This window comes from Anomaloglossus baeobatrachus, chromosome 2, assembly GCF_048569485.1.
Source record: "Anomaloglossus baeobatrachus isolate aAnoBae1 chromosome 2, aAnoBae1.hap1, whole genome shotgun sequence".
Taxonomy (NCBI): Eukaryota; Metazoa; Chordata; class Amphibia; order Anura; family Aromobatidae; genus Anomaloglossus; species Anomaloglossus baeobatrachus.
In genome coordinates, this window is record NC_134354.1 from 743,394,621 (window position 1) to 743,422,156 (window position 27,536).

Sequence of the window (27,536 nt, forward strand, 5' to 3'; positions counted from 1 at the left end):
TATGGATTATAAGCGTCTGGCTGATGAAGTCGCCAATCATTTGCTACCTGACATTTCCGCTACAATTAAAGCATCAATAGCAACAGCTCTCAGTGCCATACAGAACCAACTTGATGAGACGGTGGAACAGGTTGCGGCTATGAAAACCAGAATGTCGACGTTAGAGGAGGACTTCAGCTCTGACCATACTACAGTCATGCGTCTGGCCAGGGAGAAACTGATCCTGAGGGACAGTGTGGACGATCTGGAGAACCGCTCCAAAAGGAGCAATTTGCGCATTGTCGGCCTCCCTGAAACTTACCCGGTTGGTGAGCTACGTACATTGTGTGAATCAACTATTCCTACAACCCTGGGAGTAGCAGGAAGGAGAAAAGTGGAAAGGGTGCACCGCATTGGTCCGCCAAGGAGAGGTGATGAGAGTGAAAATAACAGACGTCCAAGACAAGTCATAATGAAATACTTGGACTTCTCCGATAAACAGGAAATATTACAGGCGTACAAGAAATTGAAACATCCCTTGGAGGTGAAAGGCTCGCGCATCTTGCTCTTCGAGGATTTTTCTGCGGAGGTCACACACACGGCAGCGGAGGGCATTCTCATACATATGCTCAGCCTTATTTAAGAGAAATATACGCTTCCAGTTAAAGTACCCGGCAACGTTGATTATCAGACATCAGGATGGATCCTACAATTCTTTCTCAAGCCCAAAGGAGGCAGAGGCCTTTATTGAGCGGATCAGCAGTCCTCGTGACCTCAGGAATTCTCCAGGACAAGGGCGCAACGACTCACCGGACCAGAGAGTGACCAAAGGGAGCTCTGTGAGTTCGCTACAGCTTCCCCGAAGGACCGGAGACAACAAAACAAGGAACTTAAGGGAACCTGAGACAAATGTCTGATGTGTAAAGTTCAAGGTGGGACACCTGTATTTGATTTAGGTTGGAGAAGCCTGGGGAGGAGGAAAGGAAAGAGAACTTTTTTTTTTTTTCTTCTCTCTCTTTCTTTGTAGGTGGGACACTCCTTTATATTGGTTAAATGCTATACACGTATAAGGGTGACTGAGTTTGGAAAATGATCAGAAAAAAGTGAAGTCTGAGTATTATGGTATAGTTGGGGGGAGGGGAGGGAGATGTTTGAAATGTTTGGGGATTTTGGATTCAAGTGAAGTAGCGAAGATTTTACACAGAGTTATTATTATTACTACTACTCTCGTTATTGCAAGTCAGCATTATGTTCAATTGTCTAATTGGTTGAATTTTTTTTTTGGCAAGGGAGGGCAGCAAAATCATGGTAAACGAAAGGCAGGATTTCCATTTATTACGTGTGCTTTATGAGAATAGTCACTTGGAATGTTAAGGGGTTACGTTCCCCCCAAAAAAGAATTAAGATATTACGAACATTGCGCTCCTTCAGGAAACTCATCTGGAAGGCTCAGACATGCAGAGGATGGGGAAATTGTGGGTTGGAGGAGTCTACGGGTCATCTTCAGTTAAAAGGAAAGCAGGGGTTATTACATTAGTCAGTAGGAGATTCAAGTCCTGGAAACATATGCGGACACGGAAGGTAGGGTTCAGATGGTCTCAGTGGAGATCACTGGAGGAATTTATAAAATCTTTAATATTTATGCCCCAAACGAAAACAACAAATCATTCTTTCAACGACTTGAGGCCAAAATTTTAGAACATGCCCATTTTAATCTAATAATTGGAAGGGGATTTCAACTCGGTGGTATCTGTGCTAGAGGACAGGAAGAACGCTAAAGGCCCCCCAAATGTACCGCGCGGCCATGATAAAGTTACGCGTCCTCTGTTAAGTGCCACGGCCTTATGGGATGCGTGGAGACTATTGCACCCTCAGGATAGGGACTTTACGCACTATTCGCATGCTAATAGCTCTTGGTCTCGCATTGACTACTTTCTTATTTCAGGGAACCTGGTACGTGCGCTCCACTCAGCTACTATCCAGGATTTGGTGATTTCTGACCATGCCCCGGTGGTGCTAGACCTAGCAAACATCTATCCCAGAGGAACGGACTATCTGTGGAGATATCCTTCCTTCCTTAAAGATAACGAAGATTTTTCCTTGAAATTAAAGGAATGGTGGATGGAATATATGGTACATAATGATCAGCATAAAGACACACCTATGTTATTATGGGACACGGCGAAGGCAGTATTATGGGGCAGAACAATAGCACATGTTTCCTATTTGAAGAAAAAGGCTCAACTTAAATTTCCTGAAACCTCCCATAAACTGAGGGAAGCATATACTTCTTTTCAAAAGCATCCTGATAGGGACCATAGAGATAGATGGGTAATAGCCCAAAGGGGTTTTAATGGGTGGGCGGAAAAACGGGAACAAATGGCTAGGTCAATGCAAGAAGCTACATTACATCGCTTTGGAAATAAAGCAGGGAAAATACTGGCCAACTTAGCGAAAAATAGGATTATAACTCAGGGACCCATGCAAATAAAAAATCAAAAGGGGGAGATACACAAAAACCCTAAGACAATAATTGAGACTTTAGGCACGTATTATAGAAACCTTTATTCGTCGGAAAAGCGAGACAAATTTCCCGATAATAATCTTTTATCTAAAGTGATACTACCTCGACTCACAGAAAAGCATCGCACTTTTCTGAATGCCAAAATTACGGGGGAAGAAGTATTGGGGACAATGAACTCCATGCACAATTATAAAGCCCCTGGCCCTGACGGATTTACGGGAGAATTCTATAAAACAGTAAAGGAAGAGATCTTACCTACATTACTAGAGCTGTATAATAGCATACTAGACGGTAATGCGTCTTTCCAAAATAATAACCGGGCATATATAAAATTGATCCCTAAACAGGGGAAGGACCCGAAGGATCCTGGTTCGTACAGGCCCATATCACTTATCAACCTAGATATGAAGATAATGTCAAAGATTATGGCAAATCGTCTAGCTATAATTCTTCCCCAATTGATTTCCCCAGCACAGGCCGGTTTCATTCAGAAAAGATGAGGGACACTAAATATTAGAAAAGTTCTTCTTGTCCTGGATAGGGTTAACCTTCGGCCTCTGAAAGGAGAATCTCCCGCTTTGCTTAAAATAGATGCCGAGAAAGCCTTTGATAATATTGAGTGGTCATGGCTTTATAGAGTTCTAGATGAAATGCGTTTTTCGGGGTCATTTTATACCTACATTAGAGAAATTTACACAAATCCGAAGGCTCAAGTTTACATTCCAGGATATCTGTCAGCCCCTTTTTCGTTACTGAAAGGAACCAGACAGGGTTGCCCCCTTTCCCCATTACTTTTTAATCTGGCTCTGGAACCATTGGTACGATTGTTATCTACACATAGCACCTTCCAGGGTATTTCTGTAAATAATAGACAAATTCAGTCAGCTTTTTTTTGCGGATGACATTTTGCTTTTCTTTTCGAATCCAGCTCAGCAGGTCCCCGAGATTTTACAAATTTTGCGAGAGTTTGGAGCGTACTCAGGCTTCAAGATTAATGCGTCAAAGTGCGAGCTTCTATACCTGGGAGGGACAAATGTTCAAACACGGGAGCAGATCCCTTTTGAAGGAATTACAGTGGCTAAGTCATATATCACATACTTGGGAGTTAAAATAGGTAAGGTTCCTGCAACCCTTTATAGTCTAAACTATCCACCCCTTCTGAGCCAAATAGAGCAAGATCTTAAAAGATGGCACGAACTTCCATTGAACCTAATTGGTAGAGTCCACCGAATTAAGATGATGTCGATATCAAAATTAATGTATCATCTTCAAACACTTCCCCTGCTTCTCAAGCATAAAGATATTGTCCAGCTAAATAGAGCTTTTTCACACTTCATTTGGAGGGGGAAACGCCCTCGTATAGGGCTTAAGAAGTTGATGGCATCTAAGGTTCATGGAGGTCTGAGTTTGCCGAACATTCGGGGTTACAATATAGCCTGTTTGACTAGATATATATTGGATTGGATTAAAGGCTCTAGGCATTATTCAGCGTTGGAGCTTGAGAGAGACTATGCACAACCTTGGGATCTGGTGGCATTACTTCATACTAGGCAGGCTAATCTCCCAGTGAAAATCAAGCACTCTTCCTTATTTAAAAACACAATTGCAGCGTGGAAGGCGTTGAGGAAAAATTACAAACTTCCCTATAAAATATCCAAATCCTTGCCTATATGGGGGAATCCGGAGTTTGTGCAGGGGACAAGCAATAAGCTGTTTGAAGAGTGGAAGGTGAGGGGTATAAGGACTGTTGCTCATCTCTTGAACACCTCAGAGCCTAGATGGTTGAGTAGAGATGAAATTATAGCGCAGTATGGCTTGGGGCCTAACCAACTAATCCAATATGACCAAGTGAGATATAGTATTATGACTCAGTTGCATGATGTGACCCAGGAGGTAGTATTTAACTCTTTCTGGTAAAGAACTCAATAACTTCATCATCTATCTCTTTTCTTTATGGAGCCATGCGTGATCTATTAATAGGACAGCACCCGGAAGTGTTTTTTAAATCTTGGGAAAAACAATTTGAGGACCCGTCTATGGGGTAAAAATTAGGGGAGGGTGGAATGCTCTTCGTAAATCAATTTTAAATGAGCATTGGCGAGAAACCCAATTTAGAATTATGCACAAGGCAATTTATGGTTTTAATCTCCCTCCATCAGCAACAAAGCCAGACAGGCTTACATTTTGCCCTAAATCAGGGGTGGGGAACCTTTTTACTGCCGGGGGCCATTTGGAATTTCCTACTAACCTTTGGGGGCCGCACAACATTATCAACTTGAAAAATAACCCTGCTATATTTGGTCAAACGATTAACTCACCCCTACTGTGGAGGCAGGAGCTGCTTCTCTTTAGTGCGACTGTGATGTTCGGTGATATTGATCATCTTGTTTCTCAGAGCTGCTTTTCCAGGTTTGTCTCGTTCTGGAGATGCTGGGGGCATATACATCACAGGAGGGGCTGGGACATATACATCACAGGAGGGGCTGGGGCGCATACATTACAGGAGACACTGGGAGTACACATCACAGGAGGGGCTGGGGCATATACATCACAGGAGGGGCTGGGGCATATACATCACAGGAGGGGCTGGGGCATATACATCACAGGAGGGGCTGGGGCATATACATCAGTAGGGGGGCATGGACAGCCCTGGTGGTGGCACAGACAGCCCTGGTGGTGGCACAGACATGACTGGGGACAAAGACTGCACTAGGTGGCAGCACGGACCGCACTAGGTGGCAGCACGGACCGCACTAGGTGGCATCACGGACCGCACTAGGAGGTAGCACGGACCGCACTAGGAGGCAGCACGGACAGCAATAGGTGGCATCACTAGGGAGACACAGACAGGTCTGGGGGAGCATAGACATCAACAGGAGGGCACGGACTGGGGGGCATAGAAAGGAGTGGGAGGGTACAGACAGCAGTAGCGAGTTCAGAGCACTGGGGGGTACACAGTACTTTGGGGTGGCACACAGCACTGGGGAGCACGGACAGCATAAGGGGGGCACAGACAGCACTGACCGTGGCATGGACAGCACTGGTGGCAGCATGAACAGCATTAGGTGGTGCGGACAACACTGGGGGGGCATAGACATCACCCAAAGGGTACAGACAGCACTAGGGGGGTACGGACAGCAGTGGGGGGTTACACAGCGCTGAGGGGGTACACACTGTACTAGGGGGTGTGCTCAACATTAGGGGGTGCACACAGCATTAGGTAGTACACACTGTACTAGGGGATACACAGCACAAGGGGGTACACACTGTACTAGGGGGTACACAGCATTGAGGGGTACACACAGCACAAGCGAGTACACAGCACTGAGGCTGAGCTGGGAGGGGGGGCAGCGATGGGTTGAGTACTCACAGTGAGGGGGAGGGGGGAGTCACACACACAGCAGGTCCGGGAGGCTGGTAAATCTGCTGCAGGTCTTGTGTGACTTATCGCAGCGTGCTGCACCGCCCACCAGAGCAGACTAGCACAGTCCGGGGGTTAAGCCTAGAATGTATGGGCTGCAGTCAGGTCCTGGAAGTCAGGATCTGGATAGAGCCCGTACATTCTAGCATCTACCCTCAGGGCATCAGGCAGTGGGATTTAAAGCGCCGGCAGCGGGGAAAAGCGCGGCTGCTGCCAGAGCACAGCGGTCCCCAGGAATGTGCCTGGGGGCCGCATAAAAAGTCGTCACAGGCCATATACGGCCCGCGGGCCGGAGGTTCCCCACCCCTGCCCTAAATGTAAGAGTAGTGGAAGTGATCTCCTTCACGGGTTGTGGTCCTGCCCCCATTTCAGTCCATTATGGTCACAGATCAAAAGTTGTATACAAAAGGTGTGGGGTCTTGAAGTTCGGCTCTCACCTGGGTTCGCTATTTTTCACCATTGGGAGGAGGGGAACGATACTAAAGGGAAGATGACTAACCCACCCAGACTTATACATGTGATACTTCTGGCAGCCAAGAGAGCGATACTAAAAAATTGGTTGGAGTCTAGGGTCCCCACGATTGAAGAGATCTTGGGTCAGCTCATGCATCTTCTTGAAATAGAAAGACTGGATGCAGAAAGGAGGGCGGATAGAATACGACAGCACTTTAACAAATGGAAGAAATTCATACTGGCCTATTGTACTCGGGAGGAGATAGTCAGGATTATATCACCTTTCAAAGACACAGTCTGGTATCATACTGAAAAATTGAAGGATACATTGGATGGCTTGGAAGTGGGGGAGGAGAGGCCGAAAGATGACTAAAAGGAGAGGGGGAAATAACCGATTTGAGTGGGACTTCTTTATTGTATGTCATTACCATGTTCACAAGGGTTCAATGGGGGGAATGATAAGAATGTTGGGTGAAGGGGTCGCTGCTTTCCTTTGCTTTATCTTGCCATGTTACGGTTATTGATTTTAAAAACTGGTATGGAATTTGGGATGATCAAACATGACAATGTAATGTTTTTTAATTGAATTTACAATGCTGAATTCGCTTATGCCAGTGTTATGTTATTGAAAAATTTGAATAAAAATATAGTTAAAAAAATAAAAATAAAAATCCAAAAAGCCCAGTGCTTCTTTTTGGAACCTGAGGAAGAGCTGGAAGGTTTTTTTTTTTTTTTTAGAAGCTCAGTGTGCATGTGTTCTCATCGGGAACAAACTGCTGTCAGACAGTTTATTATTTCCCATAAAAGATCAAAACTAATCTAAACATGATTGATTTTTCTTTCCCCCGACATTTGCAATGAGGGGAGAGATAGAAAATTCCCATACCCATTAAGTGACTGGCCAGTCTTGCCAAAATCAGCAGTTAAGGCCACTGTTGACCAATGTGTGTTTATGATCTTAACAAACAGCAGGAATCTTACATCATATATATATATATATATATATATATATATATATATATATATATACATATGTTTTCCCGTAGCACAAGAATGGATCAGTGCTGCCAGAGTTAAAGGGAGCCTGTCACCACTTTTTTGGCGTATAAGCTGCAGCCACCACCTCCGGGCTCTTATATACAATATTCTAACATGCTGTATATAAAAGAGCCCATGCTGCTGTGATAACATAAAAATCACTTTATAATACTCACCTAACAGTCGCGCGGTTGGCCATATGGGCATCTCCGTTGTCCGGTGCCGGAGCTGCCTCTTTCAGCCATCTTCGTCGTTCATTTTCTGAAGCCGCGGTGCATGACGCGTCCGACGTCATACACACTCACCGGCATTCAGGTCCTGAGCAGGGCAGATCAAAGTATTGTAGGACCGGCGAGTGTGTATGACGTAGACGTGTCATGCACACAGGCTTCAGAAAGAGGATGAAGATGGCCAAAAGAGGAGGCGCCGGGACCGGAGAACGGAGACGCACATATGGCCAACCGCACAACTGTTAGGTAAGTATTATAAAGTATTTTTTATAAAGTATTTTTTATGTTCTCACAGCGGCCTGGGCTCTTATGTACAGCATGTTAGAATACTGTATATAAGAGCCCGGTGGTGGTGGCCGCAGCTTATAGGCCAAAAAAGTGGTGAGCGGTTCCCTTTAAAGCACCACTCCAGAGATTTCTTTATTGCATTGCTAGAGTGATGCTTTAAATCTAAATCCCTTGCCCCCAGTCACACACTCACCTTCTGGAGGCTTCACCTTCTATAGCGGCCGCTTCTGTTGGTCTCGGAAAATTGTGACCAGCCCCAGTGTTTCATGGAGCCAGAAGTCCCAAATCAGTGAATCTCTATGAAAGCCTCATTCTGTCTCTAAATCGCATTTGGAGATTGTGATGTAATTTATGACTTCCGGCCATTCAAAAGTTACTGTCATAAGATGGTGCCACGGGATTGGAGCGATGGCAGTAAGAGGCGAAGACTCAAAAGGCAAGTCTATGACAGGGGGCTTACATATAAAAGCGCCACTCCAGGGCTAAAAAAAAAAAAAAGCTGGAGTGGTGCTTTTAAGACATTCATTTTATCATACTTACACTTCAATTGTGACAGACAGAATCCAAAAAAAAATATCCAGGAAATCACATTGTATAATTTTTAAATAATTAATTTGCATTTTATTGAATGAAATATTTGCAAGTAAAGTTACAGAAATGCACTGTTATTTGATTGACAGGTGCAACAGGGGCGGAAATATGTGGGTCAGGAATTGCTATCTATTCCCGTCCCTGTCTTCCTCCCCTTGCCGCTGTCATAGACTTTTATTCCGGCACCTGCTCATTAGTATTTATCATTATTGCAGCAAACTCTTCACTACGATGGAGTTTGAGTCGGCGCCTGCGCATAGTGCTATCTCCAGCGCCATCTTTGTGAAAGGCTCTCTCTTCCTTCATTGGAGTAATAGACGCACGATGCGAGAGTGGCGTATGTGCCCTCACATCCTCAGATCTCATTGTGATGGCGGTAGAGCACGCGGTCACAACAAAGGTGGAGACCTCTCACCAAATCAACTCACCGGTCTCCTCTGAAGCACGCGGCTCTTCTTCTGGGTGCGGTCTGCGGTCATGTTCGAGGAGCTGATCTTGGAAGTGGGCGGTCTCCACTTCTGTTATGACGTGCATCTTCAATGCTCTTACTGAGGTAAGGAGGAGAATTTCGTTTGCCAAAATTTAGAGATACATGACCCCAGCCATCCTCCTTTCAATACGGTGCAGTTGTCCTGTCCACTTTGCAGAAAAGCACCCCCCAAAGTATGATGTTTCCACCTCCTTGCTTTAAGGCTGGGATGGTGTTCTTGGGATTGTACTTATACTTCTTCTTCCTCCAAACACGGCGAGTGGAGTTGATACCAAAAAGTTCTATTTTAGTCTCATCTGAGCACATCACTTTCTCCCGTGCGTTCTCTGGATCATCCAGATGGTCATTGGCGAACTTCAAGCGGACCTGGACATATGATGACATGAGCAGAGGGACCTTATGTGCCCTGCAGGATTTTAATCCATGACGGCATAGTGTTACTAATGGTAATCTTTGAGACTGTGGTCCCAGCTCTCTTCAAGTCATTGACAGTTCGTCCTATGTAGTTCTGGACTGATTCCTGACCTTTCTCAGAATCAGCCTTAACCCATGAGGTGAGATCTTGCATGGAGCCCCAAACAGAGTAAGATTGACAGTTATCTTGGGTTTCTTTCATTTTCTAATAATTGCACCAACAGTTGTTGCCTTCTCACCAAGCTGCTTGCCTATTGTCCTGTTCATCCTAGCAATATGCAGGTCTACAATTTTGTCCCTGGTGTCCTTAGACAGCTTTTTGGTATTGACCATGGTGGAGAGGTTGGAGTGTGATTGTGTGGACAGGTGTCTTTTATACAGGTAATGCGTTCAAACAGGTGCAATTAATACAGGTAATGATAGCAGAGTAGGAGCTTCTTAAAGAAAAAAAATAACACGGTCTGTGAGAGACAGAATTGTTCCTGGTTGGTAGGTGATCAAATAATTATTTCATGCCATAAAATGCAAATTAATTATTTAAAAATCATACAATGTGATTTTCTGGATTTTTATTTTATTCTGTCTGTCACAGTTGAAGTGTACCTACGATAAAAATTACAGACCTCTCCATTCTTTGTAGGTGGGAAAACGTGCGCAATGGGCAGCGTATCAAATACTTATTTACTCCACTGTATATATATGAAAGATCATTTATATGTAAGACTTACCACATTTACAGGAACCGTGTCTTATTTTTCTAAAGGTAAAGGATGTCCTTGTACCCCTCCTGCTTAGGGTCAGCTCTTCTGTGTTCCCGCTGACTGTCTCCACTTTCTGTCCTTTAGATACTTGAATAACATCAAACTTTCTTGGAGTGATCCTGCAATTACCAAAGGTCAGTGATTACAGAGCTCGGACAAGGCTGAAATAGATTCAGCAAGAATGAGAGTCTGACAGTGAAAAGCTGCAGAAATGCGCTGGGTCTGAATGGCCTCTCGGTGTCACGGGCATCACTCAGAGGAGAAGACAATTGTTCTGCTATTGAAAAGGAAATGAAGTGGAAATATCCATAAACAACTAATGAACTGTCCAGACTCTGAGACGCTCAGCTCCGGGGAGAACCTATACTTTGTGATATAAACTGAGGATCATGACTGGTGTATTCAGCGAATTCTCCAGTAAAACAGTCATTTCCCTATCATCCACGAAAGGAGAAGCTTTAATGGATATGGAAAATGGTGATTGCTGTATGGCCACCTTATGTGTTAACGCAGCAAAAAAAGGGAAACAATATTTACCTGCCAAGGTCACATCAAAACTGATGCACTAGCAGGATGCAGCAGATACCCATGATAAAAGTGGGGGAAGCACAAGTGCAAAATACTGATGAGACCACCACTCATAAGCTACCAGTTCACAGAAGGGGTGATTGCTATTAGAATTGCACACGGATATGGCTTATATTGGGTGCAGAGTCCAGCTTACACCCCATTAGTGACACCCATACTATTAGATTAGTCAAACCGCCCAGCATTATATAAGGAGCCTTTTGACACTGCATTCCGATCTCCGTTCAGTGGTCCCGTCAGGGTTTCTGTCCGAACCCTCCTCAAAACGGGTTTTGGATGTACGCGCCAACGGGGCCATTGACTATAATGGTGAAGACCGAGTCACCATGTGCTCTGTCATGCACCATTTTCGGGAGTATACACTTACTGGAGACGGACACTGAGACGCAGTATACTATGTCTGAGTGTCCATCTCCAGTAAGTATATACTTCCGAAAATGAACGGCGATCGGAACACAGTGTGAAAGGCCCACTAGAGTGGTTGTCCCATCAGTATTTTGCACCTGTGCTGCCTCCATCTTTATCAAGCTGTGTTGCTTCATCCTGTTAGTGTATTAGTTTCTGTGACTTGGGCAGGTACATACTGTATTCCCTTTTTTTGTGTGCAATTTGTTTTAATTTTGGGGCGAATTTTGATCTTTTTTTCCCTTTAATTTTGGCAAAACCAAGCCATTAGAGAACATTGAGGAACATTAACATGTGCACAAGACCACCTTAAGTGACTCCTATCTAAGAGATGAAGTATAAGTCTTGGACCTACAGCACCCACAAACTAAATGGCAGTGACTTCAAGGGGTGCCAGTATGATAGGCAGGGATAGTAAAGAAAATTATAGTATGTAATTTGTCCATATTTATTTTATTTGCCCGCTTATATAGCGCCATTATTTCATAGCACTTTACATATACAGTCATATGAAAAAGTTTGGGCACCCCTATTAATGTTAACCTTTTTTCTTTATAACAATTTGGGTTTTTGCAACAGCTATTTCAGTTTCATATATCTAATAACTGATTGACTGAGTAATATTTCTGGATTGAAATGAGGTTTCGGTGCAAAAGTATGTGCACCTCAACATAAAAGTGACATTAATATTTTGTAGATCCTCCTTTTGCAAAAATAGCAGCCTCTAGTCACTTCCTGTAGCTTTTAATGAGTTCCTGGATCCTGGATGAAGGTATATTTGACCATTGCTGTTTACAAAACAATTCCAGTTCAGTTAAGTTTGATGGTCGCCGAGCATGGACAGCACACTTCAAATCATCCCACAGATGTTCAATGATATTCAGGTCTGGGGACTGGAATGGCCATTCCAGAACATTATAATTGTTCCTCTGCATGAATGCCTGAGTAGATTTGGAGCGGTGTTTTGGATCATTGTCTTGCTGAAATATCCATCCCCTGCATAACTTCAACTTCGTCACTGATTCTTGCACATTATTGTCAAGAATCTGCTGATACGGAGTTGAATCCATGCGACCCTCAACTTTAACAAGATTCCCGGTGCCGGCATTAGCCACACAGCCCCAAAGCATGATGGAACCTCCACCAAATTTTACTGTGAGTAGCAAGTGCTTTTCTTGGAATGCCGTGTTGTTTTGCCTCCATGCATAACACCTTTTTGTATGACCAAACAACTCAATCTTTGTTTCATCAGTCCACAGGACCTTCTTCCAAAATGTAACTGGCTTGTCCAAATGTGCTTTTGCATACCTCAGGCGACTGTGTTTGTGGAATGCTTGCAGAAACGGCTTCTTTCGCATCACTCTCCCATACAGCTTCTCCTTGTGCAAAGTGCGCTGTATTGTTGACCGATGCACATTGACACCATCTGCAGCAAGATTGTGCTGCAGGTCTTTGGAGGTGGTCTATGGATTGTCCTTGACTGTTCTCACCATTCTTCTTCTCTGCCTTTCTGATATTTTTCTTGGCCTGCCACTTCTGGGCTTAACAAGAACTGTACCAGTGTTCTTCCATTTCCTTACTATGTTCCTCACAGTGGAAACTGACAGTTTAAATCTCTGAGACAACTTTTTGTATCAATCCCCTGAACAACTATGTTGAATAATCTTTGTTTTCAGATCATTTTAGAGTTGTTTTGAGGAGCCCATGATGCTACTCTTCATAGGAGATTCAAATAGGAGAACTACTTGCAAGTGGCCACCTTAACCCTTTCACGACCGGCCGATTTTTCGCTTTCCGTTTTTTTTTTTCGCCATTCTTTTTCTGAGAGACGTAACTTTTTTATTTTTCAGTCAATATGGTCATGTGAGGGCTCATTTTTTGCGGAACGAGCTGTACTTTTAAATGAAACCATCAGTTTTACCATATTGTGTACTAGAAAATGGCAAAAAAATTCCAAATGCTGAAAAATTGCAAAAAAAGTGCGATAGCACTATGGTTTTTGAGATATTTTATTCACTGTGTTCACTATATGGTAAAACTGATGTGTGGGTGTGATGCCTCAGGTCAGTGCGAGTTCGTAGACACCAAACATGTATAGGTTTACTTTTATATAAGGGGTTAAAAAAAAAATCGGAAGTTTGTCCGAAAAAAGTGGCGCACGTTTTACGCCATATTCCGTGACCCGTAGCGTTCTCATTTTTCGGGATCTTAGGCTCAATGACGGCTTATTTTTTGCGTCTCGAGCTGACGTTTTTAACGGTACCATTTTTGCGCAGATGCTACGTTTTGATCGCCTCTTATTGCATTTTGCGCAAAAGTTGTGGCGACAAAAAAACGTCGTTTTGGCGTTTGGAATTTTTTTGCCGCTACGCCGTTTACTGATCAGATTAATTGATTTTATATTTTGATAGATCGGGCGTTTCTGAACGCGGCGATACCAAATGTGTGTATATTTTTTATTTTTTTAACCCTTTAATTTTCAATGGGGCGAATGGGGGGTGATTTGAACTTTTAGGTTTTTTTGTTTTTTTTAAATTTTTTAAAACTTATTTTTTTACTTTTTTTTTTTATTTTACTAGTCCCCCTAGGGGGCTATTGCGATCAGCATTCCGATCGCTCTGCAGTATCTGCTGATCACAGCTGGAAGGCTGTAAACAGCAGATACGCTGTCTTTCTCTTTTGCTGTGCCCCGGGCACAGCGAAAGTGAAACCAATTCATGTGTAGTACAGGAGTCATCACATGACCCTGTGCTACCATGACAACTATCGGGAGTCACGTGATCGCGTCACGTGACTTCCGGTTTCGGCGGTAAGTAAAACTTTACCGCGATTGCGCTTATAATGGCGCTGTCATGTATTGACAGCGCCATTATAAGGGGTTAATCGGCACGAGCAGATAACGATTCTGCTCGTGCCTAGCAGGCACACATCTCAGCTGTGAAAATCAGCTGAGATGTGTGCCGATCGCGGCATGCTGCCGCCGGAGGACCGCGGGCAGTAAGATTATGTCATTTAGGACGTAATTTTACGGCCCGCGGTCGTTAAGGGGTTAAATACCTTTTCTCATGATTGGATTCACCTGCCTATGAAGTTCAAAGCTCAATGAGGTTACAAAACCCAATTTAGTGCTTTAGTAAGTTAGTAAAAAGTAGTTAGGAGTGTTCAAATCAAGAAATTGATAAGGGTGCCCATACTTTTGCACCGCTCAAATTTTGTTTAAATGCGGATTGCACATTTTCTATTAGTTCAATAAACCTCATTTCAATCCAGAAATATTACTCAGTCCATCAGTTATTAGATATATGAAACTGAAATAGCTGTTGTAAAACCCCAAATTGTTATAAAGAAAAAAGGTTAACATTAATAGGGGTGCCCAAACTTTTTCATATGACTGTATTATCATCACGGTCCCCATTGGGAGATGGACATATGAGCCATGACAAATGATAAACATTCTTACAAAGATGATTTATGACAGCCATGTTTGTATACTGTTAAAGTGGTCACATTAAATATGTTATATCTGTAAGGAGTCCTTTAGTGTAAAACTCCCCAGGTTTTCCAAGAATAAGGACCATCATGAAATTTTGTTCTGTTTTTTTTTTTTTACTGAAACATCTTTTGTTTGTGTTTTTTTGCAGTTGATGTTGTTTCCTGAGTACTTTTTTGTCATTTTTGTTGGCATTTTATTCAGCCTTCCCATTGTTTTGTATTGTAAATCTTTAGAGAGGACAACAGATGAAGAATTGTTGGCTCACTTCTTTTAACCGCTTGGTGTCTTTGGGAACATGAAGCGGTTAAAAGACTGAACTTATGATCAGCAAATTGTTCTTACATAATACTTCAAATCATCACATATGATTTAGAGACAAGGATCAATCATTATTAGTGTAAACCCAAAAGGGGCAACTCCCTATACAACAACTAATTCAGAAATTCAAACAGTCTTTTACTGCCCAACAACATTACCAGGTTTCTGTGAAGAACAACACTTTTTTAACCCTTAATTGATTTACTTACCATCTTGATCGTGCCCTTCACTTGCCAGCAGTAGATATGGCCCCACTGAGTGCACATGCACGGGGTTGCCTCAACATGGGTCCCAGTCTAAGGTGCTTCCTTTGGGGGAGGCGTGGGTTAACTGACATCAGCGGAAGTATTCTTCCAACCTACGCCTCACCTGGAATAACCCGATGACGTGGACTCTGTGTGTAGTGTCCCACCCCCTGCATGCGCCCAAACAGCACTGATCTCCTTGCATACACTCCATATATAAATATGCACTTCACACTTTACCCCTGCGGCCCTGCGAGAAAACCGGATGCGAAACGCGCGTAGGGGGCTTTTCAACACGTCCAAGGCACTTGTGCACTTTATTGGTGAGTATGGATTGCAATAAAACATGTGTGTTAGGCTAGTTGGTAGCAATAATGATTGTTTCTTAGACTTATGCGGGCGTCACACGATACGATCTATCGTGCAATCGCACGAGCGATCGTATCCGCCCCCGTCGTTTGTGCGTCATGGGCAAATTGCTGCCCGTGTCGCACAAAGTCGTTAAACCCCACGTACTTACCTGCTGAGCGACGTTGCTGTGGGCGGCGAAAATCCACTTCCTGAAGGGGGTGAGACGTTCGGCGTCACAGCGACGTCACACAGCCGCCGGCCAATAGAAGCGGAGGGGCGGAGATGAGCGGGACGTAAACATCCCGCCCACCTTCTTCCTTCCGCATTGCCGGCGGGAGCTGCGGGACGCAGGTAAGTGGTGTTCATCGTTCCCGGGGTGTTACACGGAGAGATGTGTGCTACTCCGGGTACGATGAACAACCGGCGCAAAGAAAAATAAACGATTTTTTAAAAATAAACGATGTGTAAACGATACACGATTTGTAACCGATTTGCGATTGTTCTGAGACGCTCGTAAGTGTCACACAAAACGACGTCGCAAACGATGCCGGATGTGCGTCACGAAAACCGTGACCCCGATGACATATCGCACGATAGATCGTCTTGTGTGACGCCCGCATTAGGCTGCATATGTGGGTGATATGGATTTGTGTGCCATTTGTATTATCCCATGCACTTTAGTTAGCCAACTCTAATAGCTAAATAGACTATAGCACCACCCTACAGTCATGAGTGTTAGTATACACTGTTTATTTAACTGAACCTATTGTGACCTCAGCACAGTTTTTTAGGGGATTTTTTATCCCTTAATTTGCGTTTACCTATCCCGGTAGTGTTGCTCTTCAGGGAAACTTTCCGTCTTTGTCCTCATGATTTTCTTGTTTTAATTCTAATAACTTATATTCAAAATGTTTTTTGTAGTCCTGTTTATGAACTCTTGAATAAAATTACAATCACGGCACCTTCCCTTAAGAAATAGTGCCAACCACGGATCCTTGGTAAAGAATGTCATCTAAAACCTGTCATTCCTATAACTTTTCCAGCAGAAGCCATCAAAAACTGAGTAAAGGGCAACCTCTGCTGGACATGAAGAAGACTCCTGGCTATCTGAAGAACTAACAGGCTTTTCTAGGTTTAGAAAGAGTCTTTTTATTTTTTGACGAATCTTAACGAATATGAGAGAGAAGGCAGGCACAATCGAGGCATGCATTATTTACTCCAGTTCTTTGAGGCAAATCATTCAAAAATCCAAAAACAGTTCAAGAGAAAACTTATAGACGGAAGCAAGACCTCATCATAATCTGAACTGACAGTAATAAAGGGAGTCCATCACCCCCTAAATGCATTTTAAAGGGAACCTATCACCAGATTTGGCCCCTATAAGCTGCGGTCACCACTAGTGGGTTCTTATATACAGCATTCTAACATACTGTATATAAGAGCCCAGCCCACTGTGTAGAACATAAAAAACACTTTATATCATCACTTCCTATGATAGGTATTCTAAAATCACAAGGACCTAGAGGCCTCATCTCAGCTATATATACTTACCTGTTGTCTGTGGGGGTGGAGTCGGACCCCTTGCCAGCCCAGGATAGATGGAAATCTCTAATTCCCTCTCTACAGGGAGAGGAATGGGAAGAGATATTGGAATCTCCGACTGCGGTATCCCTTTCGGTTAATAATAAGTTGATTCAATGCTACATTGTCCACCAGGCATACCTTACTCCAACTCGATTATTTAGTATGGGCCGTTCTCGTACATCGGAGTGCCCGAGCTGTCATCTCTCAGGGGCAAATTTCATACATATGATTTGGAGCTGTCCCAATATATCTTCGTACTGGCGGGGAGTGACATCTCTGCTGACATTGATTGTGTCGATTCCTGTTTTGTGTGACCCTTTGATATGCCTGTTTGGGGTGGTGGAGGAAGAGTCCTGGGATCATTACATGACAATATTCCTCAGAGAGGCATTGTTTCTGGCTAGGAAATTAATAGCTCTGAGGTGGATGGCAGATTCGAATCCAACTGTGCGGTCCTGGGTTAAACTAGTCAATGCAACCATAGTCTATGAGCGGGTGGTATATTATAATAGGGGGTGCCCGGGAAAATTTAACAAAATCTGGGGTTTGTGGAATTCTTCTCCAGACACACTTGCGGAAGTTTGAGGGAGATTATGCGGATAATGGTGGTTCCCGTTAGATGTTGGGATATGAAACACTGTCCAATGGTATATTGAGGTATAATAATGCAATGTGGCTGTTGTTGTTCTTTCTTTCTTCCTTTTTCTCTTCCTCTTTCTATCTTGTTTTCAAAATATGGTCATGCTGATAGTTAGAGCTGTTCTTATGCTCAATATAAAATTAGATATATATGCAAATGATAAGAAGTTTGGATAATAACATTGTTCTATGTTAAGTGCTAAAGATATTATGGACTTTATATGACTGTTCATTGTTATATTTAAATATTACTATCTATATACTGAGCTATCTTTATATGGCAAATGTCAGTTGTACCATGTTTTAAATTATTAATAAAACGAAGTTACAAAAAAAAAACAAAACACTTTATAATACTGCCCTCAGTGGTCGGTGGGGAGCAGATGGGTCAGATGGGTGTCTCCGTTCTCCGGATTCTCCGCGACGCCTCCTCTTTCGGCCAGCTTTGTCCTCCTTCTTCTGAAGCCTGGGTGCATGACGCATTCAATGTCATCCACACTAGCCGACGCATTCGATGTCATCCACACTAGCCGGCATTGAGGTTCCATGCATGCGCACTACAATACTTTGATCTTCCCTGCTCAGGGCAGATCAAAGTGTGCCTGCGCAGGACCCCAGTGTCTGCTTGTGTGGATGACGTAGGATGCGTCATCCACACTAGCTTCAGAAGATTGAGGATAAAGATGGCCGAAAGAGGAGGCGCCGATACCGGAGAACGGAGACGGCCATCCGACCCATCTGCTCCACACAGACCGTTTAGGTGAGAATTATAAAGTGTTTTTTACGTTCTACACAGCGGCCTGGGCTCTTATATACAGTATGTTAGAATGCTGTATAGAAGAACCCACTGGTGGTGACCGCAGCTTATAGGACCCAAATCTGGTGACAGGTTCCCTTTAAATGAGCTATACAGTGTTGTAGGGGACTTGGCCCCTATAAAAACCATACTAGCACTTTACCTGTTACTGGAACTGGGCCTGAAAAAATAAAAATGTGTATACAAATTAGGAAGTTTCGGTGCAGTGTTGGCATGGCCAAGAGTTTGTTGCACTGAAGCCTCCTGATCTGCATATTTGGGGTCTTGCCCCGCTTCTGATTGACAGTGTTTGCGTCTTAGGATGAGCATTGTCAGAAAGCTGCATGCTTGTGTGCACTGACATTGCGTGTCCCCGGTCGAACGCGCAGAGTGTCCATGTCTTCTTTTGCTGATGCCGCTTGCTACAATAATACACCCAGAAGTGTAGTGAGCGGTTTCAGATAGTAGTCGTCGGAAGCCACTTGATACATGTCTGTGACGTCTGGCCGGGACCACAGACTCAGGATGGCTGTCACGGACAGACTAGAGGCTAGCTGCCCACTCAGCAGGATCCCAAGAACCCCGAAACCCTTTAACCCTTGTATAGGAATTTAGAATTACAACAAGGTGCAATAAATCATTGCCAATGGAAATGCTGCAATACAGGAATGAGTAGTCATCAGCCAGAGTCAAACCAGGAGTGTACAAAAAAGGGGCAAAATCGGCAGCCAAGAGGGTGGTCAGGAAATTAGGCTAAGGTCATACCAGAGATGGCAGTGAAGTACAAATCACGGCAGGCGAGTAATCAGAGGGCAGGCTGGGGTCAAAACACGGGGATCAGGGTGTGAACCAGAGACAAGCAGTATACTGCAAGACTATACCTGGCGGTGACCAGCAGACAGGAGGGGGGAATCAGAAGGGTGTGTTGTCTTCCCATTAACTTTAGCTGAAAGGTGGTAATTTTAGCTGGAAGACACACGCCACCACCGTCAGCCAGTGGTACTGCAGGCCCCAGGCAAACCCAGCTTAGCGGATGGGCAGAGCATGCGCCCACTGGAGCCACTGGTGCAGCACCCTGGGGTATGCTACCCCAGTGGTCTGCAGGATCCTAAGGCTTTCTGGAACACCCTCTACCGACAACCCACACCTCACACACAGGTGGGGACACGATCCCCGAGAACTGCCCACAGCATGTAGAGGGTTAATGGTGGGCAGATGTGAGACTCAATCCCTTAGCTGTTAGCCTGGGGAAGGGGCGTGGCTAGTGGGAAGCGACAGGGGTTGCTGGGCAGAGTAGACAGAGGAAAAACGACGGTTGAAGGGGTGACAGTTGAGAGGAGTGAGTGAGAGGGGTGTGAGGATTGTGAGGAGACCCCAAAGGGTGACTAGGAGGTAGTAGCCTGAGGGTAGACAGAAGATCCCAGGTACTACGCACGACAGGGTCCTGGACGCCAGAGTAGACAGCTCCAGGCAGTCTGCTGATCCAGCCGCGTGTAGCGACTTCTTGGGTACCATGCCACCCATAGGCTCATGGACACAGCCTCATATAGGACCCAGGAGAAGGCATCGAGAAAAGTAGTCTACCCCACAAGGGATCGCGAGGCCTGTCATACTGGGCCTGGTAGAAAAGAACGGAGCGCCACAGGTCACCGACAGCTTCAGGCAAGGGAACCATCAGCTCTACGTGCACGGAGGGCTCAACTAGGTCTCACATTAGCAATGGGACAAAAGGAAAGTCCGTTGACCAGCCGTACCAAACTGTACTTGCAACATCAAGTGAGTAAATACCGGTTAATCTGCAAGAACTGTGGCGTATCTGTTACTGGCGCACCACAAGGCGCAGCACACCTACATGGGATTTAAGCCCTTACTGGTGGAGGGTGCAAACACACTTGCTGTTATATCATCTGTCCCTAAAACCACAGCAGCCGAGGGACATCTTATTACCTCAACCCACCAGTGGCGTCACGAGTAACATACAAAATAGTGCCCCCGAGGTGCCACCTGTGACGGTGATCTCCGTTATCCACAGAGTATCCCAAGGGTCTGGGGTGGGGCAATGGCACACTTCTCTCCTATCAACAGCATCACTCACGGAGGAAAGACGGTGGTGCCTGGTGATTGAAGTCACAGGAGCGGGCTCCGGTGGAGACGTGACAATTTCTGAATATATTAGTGCAGCAAGCGGCATCAGTAGAAAGAAGAAAGGGAGAAGACTGCGTCTGGCCACATGCGCACAGATGGCGACAGCAGCATCCTGACAGTTCGTGCTCTGGGTCCCGAGCATTGTCAATCAGATGTGAGCAAATAAAAAATAAAATAAATCTTTATTTTTATATAGCGCCAACATATTCCAAAGCGCTTCACATACATCAGGAGCTGGTGGTTGTGGATGTGAGCATTGGGGTTCACAATCTAAATTCCCTATCTGTATGTCTTTTGGAGTGTGGGAAGAAACCGGAGTACCAGGAGGAAACCCACGCAAACACGGGGAGAACATACAGACTCCTTGCAGATATTGTCCTTAGTGGGATTCGAACCCAGGACCCCAGCGCTGCAAGACTGCAGTGCTAACCACTAAGCCGCTGGCAATTGGCATTGCCAAGAGTTTGGGGCACAATTTTGCATCCTCATTTGCATTTTTGGCCATTAGGGGCGGCACGCCCCTAATGGCCAAAAATGCAAATGAGGATGCAAAATTGTGCCCCAAACCCTTGGCCATGCCAAGGGTGCACCAATGCTTCCTCATTTGCATAAGAGTTATTTTCTCAGACACTGTACCAGTAACAGGCACAGTCCTAGCATGATTGTTATAGGGGCTACCATCCTGATTGGGATTCACCTTGTTGTGGTGGAATGGCTTTTATGATCAAGCACAGTGTTAGGCCTCTTTCACACGTCAGTATTTGTATGCCAAAAGCAGGAGTATCGCCAAAACACAGAACAGGTGTCAGTCTTTCAATTATAGTTCTTCTCTGTAAGGCTATGTTCACACAGGGCTTTTTTGGTAAGCGTTTTTTTCCTGATCTTGTGGCAGGAAATCTCCTTTAAGTAAGGCTATGTTCACACAGGGCTTTTTTCGTAAGTTTTTTTCCTGATCAAAACCTGATCTTGTGGCAGGAAATCTCCTGTGAGTCATCTGTGTTTTTGGTGCATTGTTCATGCATTTTTTAATGGCGTTTTTGCTGCAGATTTGCTGCTTTTTTTTTTTCTACAAAATGGGTTCTATTAATGAAAAAACGCAGCAAATCTGCAGCAAAGAATTGACATGCTCATTCTTTAAAAAAACCTGACCAAAAACGCAGGTATTTGACAAAATAGTCAGGAATAAAACCTGACGTGTGTGTGTGTGTGTGTATGTGTGTGTGTGTGTGTGTGTGTGTGTGTATGTATGTATGTATGTGTGTGTGTGTGTGTGTGTATGTATGTATGTATGTATGTATGTGTGTGTGTATATGTGTGTATGTATGTATGTATGTATGTATGTGTGTGTGTATGTATGTATGTGTGTATATATGTGTGTGTGTGTGTATATATGTGTGTGTGTGTGTGTGTGTGTGTTTATGTGTGTGTGTATATATATGTGTGTGTGCGCGCGCATATGATATTTCAGAAATCTCATAGACTTTGCTGGGACTGTAAAAAGCAGCTTTTTATTAGCATGGATTTGCATAAAACCAAGGCAAATCTGCAGCTAAAAACCACAGCAAAAACTTACCAAAAAAGCTCTGTGTGAACATAGCCTAAGTTTCACTCCTGGCATTCAGATACTGATGAGACACTGTCGTGTGAAAGACTCCTAAGTCCCCTATTTTATTCACATGTAATACTGAAGGGTATGGGCTCATTTTGTTTCTATCTTCAAGACCCACCTCTTCCAACAAGCCTACAACCAACAATAGCCCTCAGTCCAGTAGACCACTGCGCAACCAGCTCTGTCCTCACCTATTGTACCATCACCCATTTCCTGTAGACTGTGAGCCCTCGCGGGCAGGGTCCTGTGTCCTCCTATACCAGTCTGTTTTGTACTGTTAATGACTGTTGTACGTATACCCTCTTTCACTTGTAAAGCGCCATGGAATAAATGGCCCTATAATAATAATAAATAATAATAATATCTTCAGTTTCATAGTGATAGTGACACTCAATATCCAAAACACTTCCCCATACGTACCCATGTGTCCACAGATATCTCGATTCTTCGCTCATCACCAGCAGACTGCGCTGCGGCACCATCACTGGGACGCTGGTGCCATCCGGGTGTCTGAAGTCCATCACAATCTGCAGAGAAGATACCAGGCTGAGTTCTCAGGTCATATTTTAATTTGATTTAACAGAATACAGTGAAGGATAAAGTTCTCCTTTGACCAAACAGTCACTTAAAGAGGTTGTCCATCTTCAATTATCAATGCTTTTATTAATCTGTAGGCCTCTTGGACATCAAAATAACTCAGATAAGCTTCCCTCCAGCTCTCCGCTGGCTCCCCCAGTCTTTTTTGATGGTCACATCGACGTAACTGCTTCAGCCAATCACTGGGCTCAGTGGTCTGGTACCATGTACACCATTATCACAGCAATGATTGGCCGAATTGGTCACGTGATATGGCCATGACATCACCGCTGCTGCCCTTATAGGGAAAATGAAAGGGAACCTATAACCAGGTTATAAACCAAAGAAATTCAAGGACACATGCGAAGATATAAATGGTTTATACGGATCCTATTCACATGATCTTAAGGGTTATGAGAATAATTTTTAACCCAAAAAAACTGGTGTCAGGTTCCCTTTAAAGGAAATCTGTCACCAGCTTTTTGCTTCCCCCATCTGAGAGCAGCATAATGTAGAGGCAGAGACCCTGATTCCAGCGATGTGTCACTTACTGAGCTGTTTGCTGTCATTTTGATAAAATCAATGTTTTCTCTGCTGCAGATCTAGCAGTTATACAGAGCTCATGAATATGCTGGACTACCTGCAGCACGCCAAGTAGTCCTGTAATGATAATCCACTGCTGATTAATCAGTGATTTTATCAAAACTACACTAAGCAGCCCAGTAAGTGACACATCACTGGAATCAGGATCTCTGCCCCTACATTATGCTGGTCTCAGATTAGGTGTCAAAAACTTGGAGATAGATTCCCTTTAACTATGGTTGAAGGACAGAAAAAATTCCACATACTGTACACAAATAAAAATGGAAAAATCAGAAAACACCTGCATTTCTACATTTTTTTTTTTTTCCGAAAAGTAGTTATACCCAATGTAAAATTGTCACCATGCAGTTTCCATTCATTTGCCCCATCACTCAATTTTGCATCAAAGTAACCTTGTCTGCAAACCAAAAATATCAGTAATCAAGATACCAGCTGCAGATAACCAACAGTCATGGGGCCGATGGGTTCTGATCTGAACAGATGAGCAGCTGCTCACATTCTGCCTCCTTTAGGCTGTGTTCACACGCAACAGTTTTTTGCAGCGCTTTTTTTCTGCAGCCAAATCTTTCTTTCTTGGTACTAAACACACTGTGTTTTGATGCATTTTTTAGCTAAATTTTTTGTTTGTGCGGATCGTGTGTGATTTGTCTACAGTACATGATTAATAATACTAGTTTTATTCATCAAAAATGCTGGAAAAACACAGTAAGGCCCTGTGCGCACACTGCGTTTTTTGCCGCGATTTTTGCTGCAAAAAAGGTGCGTTTTTGTTCATAACCTATCTGCAGTCCTTCCCCAGCAAAATCTATGGGAAAACCAAAATGCTGTGCGCACACTGTGTTCTTTTTTTCCTAAAGGTCTTGCTGCAGAATTTCAGCAGCAAAAAAGTAGCAGCATGTCACTTCTTTTCTGCAAGTACCTGCAGTTTTTGCCATAGATAATGGTAAAAAAAAACGCAGGGACCAACCCACGGCAATACTGCGGCAAACCGCTGGTGTGGTTTTATCGCGGTTTTGGCCACAAGTGCGGAATTCTGCCAGAGGGTGCGGATTTTTCTTAAGAAAAAGTCATTTCCCAGTGTGCACAGGGCCTAAAACCTGCTTGCATTGTTTTTTTGCACTCTCTCATTGCTTTCTATGGGTGAAAAAATGCTGCAAAAAATTGACATTCTTCAGATTTCAAAAATGTTATAAGTCTCAGATTCAGTCCCAAGTACCCATAAACAGGTGTGTGGGTTTCAATTGATTGTTTAACTGTATTTCGAGTGCATAGATACATATATATAATGGGTATGGCCTCCTTTTATTTTATCCTTATTAATGATATAACTGGGTTCAAACTTATACCTTATTTCATATGATGTAAATTCATTTATTTATTCATTTTTTCTGATAATTTTATGTGGATATAAGTCTCGATGATTATTGAATTATGTACAAGGTACTGATTTTGTCCATTTTTTCTTTGTATGTAAATTTCAGTTCGTGAAGAAGGCATGACCCAAAACGTTAACTGAATTAAACTGAATTACTGATAATTACCTGCTAATAAAGCTAAATCCAATTTCACTGCTCAAGAGTGCCGGAGTTTTTTGGTTTTTTTTTTGCTATATCAGATTCAGTCAGGACATAAAAAAAAAATAATCTCGTGCATGAGATTTCTGAATTCACATAGGTTTTGCTGGTAATGTAAAATGCAACACGTGCGCATGTTGCTTTTATGAACGCAGCGATTTGGGTGCTAAAATTTTGACCCAAATCCGTGCGTTCAGAAAAGCAGCATGTCAATTATTCTGTGCGCTTTGGATGCAGCTCCCGCTCTGACTATGGTGGGTGCAGCATCCCGAGCGCATGAAATCGGCTTTTTTCTACAAAAAAACCTGCATCCATTATGCAGTCTTTCTGCAGCGAATTGAAGCGCACATGTGTCAAAACGCTGCAGAATATTCAGCAGGTACGTGCGCATGAGCCCTTATGACATGATCTATTACATAAGGCTTTGGCAGACAGAAAAAGGGTTGGCATCCGGACTATTTTTTTGGTCTCAGGACTGATCGCAGTCTTTTTTTTCTTGACATCATTGTGCGTTTTTAAGCTCCTTGTGTAGTGAATTCAAATGAATATGATCAGATCTCAAGTTCCCAGTGTTATGGACATTTTTATGGACTGTTATGAGTATTAAAGGGAACCTGTCATCAGAAATTTAGCTATAAAGCTAAAAGTTCCCCCCTCTGCAGCTCCTGGGCTGCATTCTAGGAAGCTTCCTATAGTTCTTGTGGCCACTTTTATACCAAAATAAACAGTGCCGTGCACTGTGTGCACGTCTGACCGCTGGTGATGCGCTCGCTGGCCAGGTGACCGGACGTCACCTCTTTCCCATCCTGCTCAGCAGCAGGTGATGTCTGGTCATCTGGCCAGCTTGCGCATAACGCTGGAGTAATAGGGGAAAGTGCGGTCACGAGGTTATGGGCGGCACTTGCTGATGACACTCACAGCGCCGCCCATAACCTCGTGCCCGCGCAAAGCGTCACCAGCGGTCACACGTGCACACAGTGCACGGCACCGCTACAGTGGAACAGCGCATGCGCGGGACCACGGGCACCCAGGGGCGGCGTCCTGAGCTTTGAAATTCAGCATTTGGGGGCGGCGTAAATCGGCAGGATGACAGCAACGGACCCCAGGCAGCCCGCCCCCATGGAAGATTTACGAAATTTGCATAAGAAAAGGTACAAGTTTACAAAGTGTTTATTTTGGTATAAAAGCGGCTACAAGAACTATAGGAAGCTTCCTAGAATGCAGCCCAGGAGCTGCAGAGGGGGGAACTTTTAGCTTTATAGCTAAATTTCTGATGACAGGTTCCCTTTAACAATTATATGAAGATATCCAAAAACCGGACTCAAAATGGCGTTTGAACTGTTCTCAGATACGGGACTTTCTGGTCATAAGACTCTCGTGATTCACGCTTTAAACAGATCACTGAGACTATCACAGAGCAGGTGCATTTATACGGAGACTTGATTACACACAGGTGATTATATTTATCCTCATCAGTCATTTAGGACAACATTGCATCATTCAGAAATCCTCAATGAACTTCTGGAGTGAGTTTGCTGCACTGAAAGTAAAGGGGATGAATAATATTGCACGCCCCAATTTCCAGTTAGTTATTTTTTTAATTTAAAATAAGCAATAAATTTCGTTCAACTTCACAATTGTGTCCCACTTGTTGTTGATTCTTCACCATAACATTAAAATTTTTATCTTTATGTTTGAAGCCTGAAATGTGGGAAAAGGTTGAAAAATTCAAGGGGGCCAATTACTTTTGCAAGGCACTGTATATTATATATTATATGTAATATTGTCAAGTTCAGAAGTTTTCATTCCCTATGGGGGCATGCTGCAAGGTTAGGACCATCTTTAGACAATCCTATTTATGGTTTCTGCACATAGTATAGGAGCTTGAATTCTCCAGAAGAAATAGAAGAACACAATTCTCTGCTCTTTGAAGCATTTGCAGAAGTAATTTTGTGATTCTGATGAAAGTTAATTAGTCTGGCAATATTAAATGGAAGAAAATGAAGTAATGGCATTTATCTTTGCGGCTTGCTGTGTGTATCTTAGCCGAGTATTATTTCCCAATTATTTAAATTAGCCGACAAACACAAAACATAATTTCACGTTCACACCCCGGAAACAAACAATGGATGTGATCGGGCGCGGAAACTAATTTCAACTTTAAATTGAGTTCAAAATTTGACAAAAAAAAAAAAGAAAAGAAAAGTTAAAAGTTTGAATAAAACTGTTCACAATTATGGAATCAGGGAAGGAAACCCAAACACTATACCCTGTTGGTTACACATGACAAAAATTTACGGCGGATATGTGATGTTGGGGTATGGAGCGCTGGTGGGGTTTTTTATAGTCTATTGGAAGTCTTGTCACTGCCATGTTTGATTTGGTCCAAAAATTTTCAAAAACTTTATATTCACGACCCAA

General features: G+C 43.6%; 1 protein-coding gene across 1 annotated transcript in view; it reads right to left on the reverse strand.

Moving 5' to 3' along the window:
- ALKBH8 (alkB homolog 8, tRNA methyltransferase) overlaps nt 1–27,536 on the reverse strand; it is a 98,761-nt gene that overhangs the window by 15,904 nt on the left and 55,321 nt on the right. The window contains exons 8-9 of the mRNA XM_075337430.1: nt 22,783–22,889; nt 10,157–10,308 (exon numbers count right to left, since the gene is read on the reverse strand). Of these exons, the coding sequence (XP_075193545.1) occupies nt 10,157–10,308; nt 22,783–22,889 (259 nt within the window). The remainder of the gene's footprint in view (nt 1–10,156; nt 10,309–22,782; nt 22,890–27,536) is intronic.